At 44.6% G+C, this 5,382-nt stretch overlaps 1 protein-coding gene across 1 annotated transcript in view; it reads right to left on the reverse strand.

Moving 5' to 3' along the window:
- Positions 1 to 4,636, reverse strand: part of fhip2b (FHF complex subunit HOOK interacting protein 2B) — an 11,783-nt gene extending 7,147 nt beyond the window's left edge. The window contains exons 1-7 of the mRNA XM_088076168.1: positions 4,486 to 4,636; positions 2,623 to 2,701; positions 2,420 to 2,505; positions 1,819 to 1,902; positions 927 to 1,031; positions 582 to 701; positions 93 to 272 (exon numbers count right to left, since the gene is read on the reverse strand). Of these exons, the coding sequence (XP_087932294.1) occupies positions 93 to 272; positions 582 to 701; positions 927 to 1,031; positions 1,819 to 1,902; positions 2,420 to 2,505; positions 2,623 to 2,701; positions 4,486 to 4,536 (705 nt within the window). The 5' untranslated portion in view covers positions 4,537 to 4,636. The remainder of the gene's footprint in view (positions 1 to 92; positions 273 to 581; positions 702 to 926; positions 1,032 to 1,818; positions 1,903 to 2,419; positions 2,506 to 2,622; positions 2,702 to 4,485) is intronic.
- Between the last annotated feature and the right edge of the window lie 746 nt (positions 4,637 to 5,382).

The raw sequence follows: 5,382 nt of genomic DNA on the forward strand, positions 1-5,382 counted from the left end.
GGCTCTGTTTGATCTGACAGTAATCTGACTAGAGGACGTGTGTGTGATTGGTGAACCAGTAAGCTGGACTGGTTTGTTACCAGTTAACTGACCTGACTGTTGGTGAGCTGCAGCAGAGCCGACAGCAGACTGCACTCTGATTGGACGGGGCTGCTGGTGCAGGAATCTGTTTGACTGGAGAGCGGTGGTGTCTCTGTCCTGTGATTGGAGGTTTGTGTGCTGAGCTGTGATTGGTCGGAGGCTGGAGTCCCGGCTGCTGATTGGTCCAGAATCTGAAAACACAGAAGGATGGATGTTTGGCTCGCTGGAAAGGAAGTGTAACAGGAAGTGATGCAACAGGAAGTGTACTCAAATCATGGACTACAAACTCTATTCCAGATGTGAGGGAACAAACTCTATTTTACTTTTTTTACATTCATGACTTAAATCACCACATCTTAAAAAAAACATACAAAACAAATCACTTTATGATTTTTTTTGTATTTGGTGCATCCCAAGTCAGAGGCCCACCCCCAACCTGAGCCCTGATTGGTGGGTCAGTCAGTGAAGATGTTAATGGAGTCAGCTGATTGGTCGGTTACCTCTAAGACGAATCTGAGCGTGTGCGGATCCTGTTTTACTTTGGAGCAGACAGCCAATAGGAATTGAGCTTCCTCCTTCTCCGTGTGGGAACCAGGAAGTGCACAGAGACGAATCAGCTTCTGGGGGCGGAGCAGAGGTGAAACCCGACAGTGATGTCATCAGCACAGTGACATCATCAGCACTGTGACCTGCCTTAGACTGTATAAAGAGGGGGACGCCGTGGGCGGGACTACACAGTGATATGAGGAGGAGTTTACCTGAACAGGTGAGAGGAGGAGGAGTTTACCTGAACAGGTGAGAGGAGGAGGAGTTTACCTGAACAGGTGAGAGGAGGAGGAGTTTACCTGAACAGGTCTGTAGACGTTGACCAGCTGCAGCAGAGACTTCTGCATCTGAGACAGCAGCTTAGAGAAGAAGATCAACACCTGCTGCACCATACCTGGAGGATACTGAGGACGAGGACATTTAAACTGTGTGTGTGTGTGTCTGTGTGTTACTCTGTGTGTGTGTGTGTTACTCTGTGTTTGTGTGTGTGTGTGTGTGTGCGTGTGTGTGTGTGTGTTTGTGTGTGTGTGTGTTACTCTGTGTGTGTGTGTGTGTTACTCTGTGTGTGTGTGTGTGTGTGTGTGTGTGTGTGTGTGTGTGTGTGTGTTACTCTGTGTGTGTGTGTGTGTGTGTTACTCTGTGTGTGTGTGTTACTCTGTGTTTGTGTGTGTGTGTTACTCTGTGTTTGTGTGTGTGTGTTACTCTGTGTTTGTGTGTGTGTGTTTCTCTGTGTTTGTGTGTGTGTGTGTGTGTGTTACTCTGTGTTTGTGTGTGTGTGTTACTCTGTGTTTGTGTGTGTGTGTGTGTGTTTCTCTGTTTGTGTGTGTGTGTGTGTGTGTGTGTGTTACTCTGTGTTTGTGTGTGTGTGTGTGTTACTCTGTGTTTGTGTGTGTGTGTGTGTGTGTGTGTGTGTGTGTGTGTGTGTGTGTGTGTGTGTGTGTGTGTTTTTCTGTGTGTGTGTGTTACTCTGTGTTTGTGTGTGTGTGTGTGTGTGTTACTCTGTGTTTGTGTGTGTGTGTTACTCTGTGTTTGTGTGTGTGTGTGTGTTACTCTGTGTGTGTGTGTGTGTGTGTGTGTGTGTTACTCTGTGTTTGTGTGTGTGTGTGTGTTACTCTGTGTGTGTGTGTTACTCTGTGTTTGTGTGTGTGTGTGTGTGTGTGTGTGTGTGTGTGTGTGTGTGTGTGTTGTTACCTGAGCCTTCCCCAGAGTACACAGAGTCTCCAGCAGTTTATGCTGCAGCAAATACTCCAGACAGGCTCCTGTCTCCTCCACACCCTGAACACATGTCAATACATCAATCAATACATGTCAATACATCAATCAATACATGTCAATACATCAATCAATACATCAATCAATACATGTCAATACATCAATCAATACATCAATCAATACATCAATCAATACATGTCAGTACATCAATCAATACATGTCAATACATCAATCAATACATCAATCAATACATGTCAGTACATCAATCAATACATGTCAGTACATCAATCAATACATGTCAGTACATCAATCAATACACCAATACATCAGCCCACGTTGTATGTTTGACCACATGATGTCATGAGGTCACAAGATGATGTCACACTCACACCTGTGGCTCACTGAGAGAAAACTCAAACTTTATTGATCTTTATGACATCTGCTGACCGTCTGTCTAACATAAACACACACACACACACACACACACACACACAGGTGTGTGTTCAGATGTGTGTGTGTGTGTTCAGGTGCTTGTTTGAGTGTGTGTGTTCAGATGTGTGTGTTCAGGTGTGTGTGTTACCTGCTGTTTCTCCTCATACACCAGGATGTCCAACATCTGTCTGAGACGCCATGGGATGTCTGTCTGTCTGACAGGACAACTGTCGTCTACACACAGAGACAGAGACACACAGAGGACACACAGTGACAGAGACACACAGGGACAGAGACGGTGAGTGTGATTGGCTGATCAGATGTGAACAGGTGTGATCAGAGTGTCCTCACCTGTAGTCTGGATGTAATAATTGGTGATTGATTTCCAATGATCCACGAAGGAGTCCAACAGGTCCACTGTGGGCTCCCTCTGAGAGAGACACAGAGAGACAGACAGAGACGGAGAAAGGAATGACATACTGTTGTATTTCTGTTGTCATGGTGACAGCAGGAGGACAGGTTGTTCACAGTCTCATTTATAAAAAAATGCTGAGACAGAAACTGGAAAAGGGACTTTTTGGTATTTTTTTACTCTTAGTCTGATCTGTCTCAGTCTGGTCTGTCTCGGTCTGCTCTGTCTCGGTCTGCTCTGTCTCAGTCTGGTCTGTCTCAGTCTGCTTTGTCTAAGTCTGATCTGTGTAAGTCTGGTATGTCTCGGTCTGGTCTGTCTCGCTCTTGTCTGTCTCGATCTGTTCTGTCTCGGTCTTGTCTGTCTCGGTCTGGTCTGTCTCGGTCTTGTATGTCTCGGTCTGGTATGTCTCAGGGTGCTCTGTCTCGGTCTGCTCTGTCTCGGTCTGCTCTGTCTCGGTCTGGTCTGTCTCAGTCTGATCTGTGTAAGTCTGGTATGTCTCGGTCTGGTCTGTCTCGCTCTTGTCTGTCTCGGTCTGGTATGTCTCGGTCTTGTCTGTCTCGGTCTGGTCTGTCTCGGTCTGGTATGTCTCAGGGTGCTCTGTCTCGGTCTGCTCTGTCTCGGTCTGCTCTGTCTCAGTCTGGTCTGTCTCAGTCTGATCTGTGTAAGTCTGGTATGTCTCGGTCTGGTATGTCTCGGTCTGGTCTGTCTCGGTCTGGTCTGTCTCAGTCTGGTCTGTCTCAGTCTGGTCTGTCTCAGTCTGATCTGTGTAAGTCTGGTCTGTCTCGCTCTTGTCTGTCTCAGTCTGGTCTGTCTCGGTCTGGTCTGTCTCAGTCTGGTCTGTCTCAGTCTGAACTGTCTGCTTATTTAAAGGTTAAATAAAAGAAATGAAAAAATTAAACTGTATTTTCTAAAAATCAGAAAACAGATTTTTGTCTACTTTTTGATTCTTAAAATCCTCTGAAGTAAACAACGACCCTGACTTTACTGATCAGATTATTGATCTGCAATATTTACTGATCAGCACACATTTCATCAGATTATGACTCTAAATGCTGAAATTTAACCCCTTACTGCCGGCTTCAGTATCACTCACACTGATATCACTTTGTACAAAATACACTTTTCAAAATCAGGCCATAAAAAATAATAAATGCAAATGATTTTCTATTTTTGGACCTGAACAGTCTGAATGTAACTATTTAGTTTCCACAGTGTATTTTAGACTTATTGTAGGAGCTGAGCTGCAAATTCACTGATTACACTCAAATACACAATCTGGACTACATTTAGGACACATGCATCAACACACACACAGTTATCACAACAGGAAGAAGAAAAGAGACTAAAATGAGACGAACAGTCCCTAAAGGGTTAATAAGAGTCCCTGTCAGAGATCAGCTGATCGATCAGAGGCCGTCTGTGTGAACACGTGGACACATTCCTCCTCCGCGCGCGCGCGCACACACACACACACACACACACACACACACACACACACACACACACAGGTAAACCGGAAACACCTGGACAAACTCTGTTAACTTTAGCTTCAGTTAGCTCTACATAAACAACAAATAAACTGCGTTCATTTGAATATTAAGTTCTGTCTTTGGACTTCCGGCCCTGAGAGATACGGACAGAGACAGACAGGAGGACAGACCGTCTGTGTCCTCCTGTCTGTCTGTCTGTCTGTGTGTCCTCCTCTCGGTCTGTCTGTAACTTCGCAGAACTTTTGGCTCGCGGAGCTAACAGCTAGCAGCAGCTAGCGGAAGTTGTCCCTCGGTGGTTATCAGCTGACTCACCGTCTCGAGCGCGTGCAGCAGCAGGCTGCCCAGTTTACTGAAGGCCTCCATCCAGACTGGACCCGGTCCGACCCGCTCCGGTACCGAATCACTCACACATGTTGACAACTTCACCGAACAGCTGACCGCACCGCCTCCGGTAACAACATCCGCCCAGGAGTTTCACAGTAAAACACCAACCCAATCCGCCTTCACAATAAAAGCTTTACTTAGGATTAGTGTTTTTATTATTATTATTATTATTATTATTATTATTATTATTCCTGTCGTGTATCTCGGGGTATTAGGATTCGCTTTGGGGTTTTAGTGCAGGACAGAAGATAATTTAGGGACCGTTGGTTGTTGATGAGGAGAGGGGTGGTGCCAAAAGCAAGATGCATGTTTTTGTTTTTAATCTCTGTGGAGGGACTGATGGTTTTATTTTGGAGGGACAGACAGCTTTAAATGGCTGCATTTCGGATTATGTTATTGCTGGTTTGGAAGGCACACTTTCTTTAAAAAATTGGCCTTTTTTTCCTTTTTTTGATCCTGTTTTCCATTTTCTTTATTTTTTAGCATCTTTTTTGGCATCTTTTGTCAGTTTTCTTTCTTCTCTTTTGGTTTTCTTCTTTAAATATGTTTACAAAATTCTTTTTCGCATCGTTTTTGTGTTTTATTTTCTTTTTTAATGGCATTTTTTTTGAAACGGAGTTTTTATTATCTGAATAGTCTGAAATTAAATAACTTTTAAACAATGAAGCAGCGATGGATCCGCAGGAAGAAACGGAGTCTCTCTGCTGTTATTCCCAGTGCTCTGACTGTCAGGCACAAAAGAGAGGTGTGTGTGTGTGTGTGTGTGTGTGTGTGTGTGTGTGTGTGTGTGTGTGTGTGTGTGTCGGGAGTTTCTTGTTTCGTTGT

The sequence above is a fragment of the Plectropomus leopardus genome, chromosome 4 (genome assembly GCF_026936395.1).
Source record: "Plectropomus leopardus strain MGB_pleo_1.0 chromosome 4, ASM2693639v1, whole genome shotgun sequence".
Classification (NCBI taxonomy): Eukaryota; Metazoa; Chordata; class Actinopteri; order Perciformes; family Serranidae; genus Plectropomus; species Plectropomus leopardus.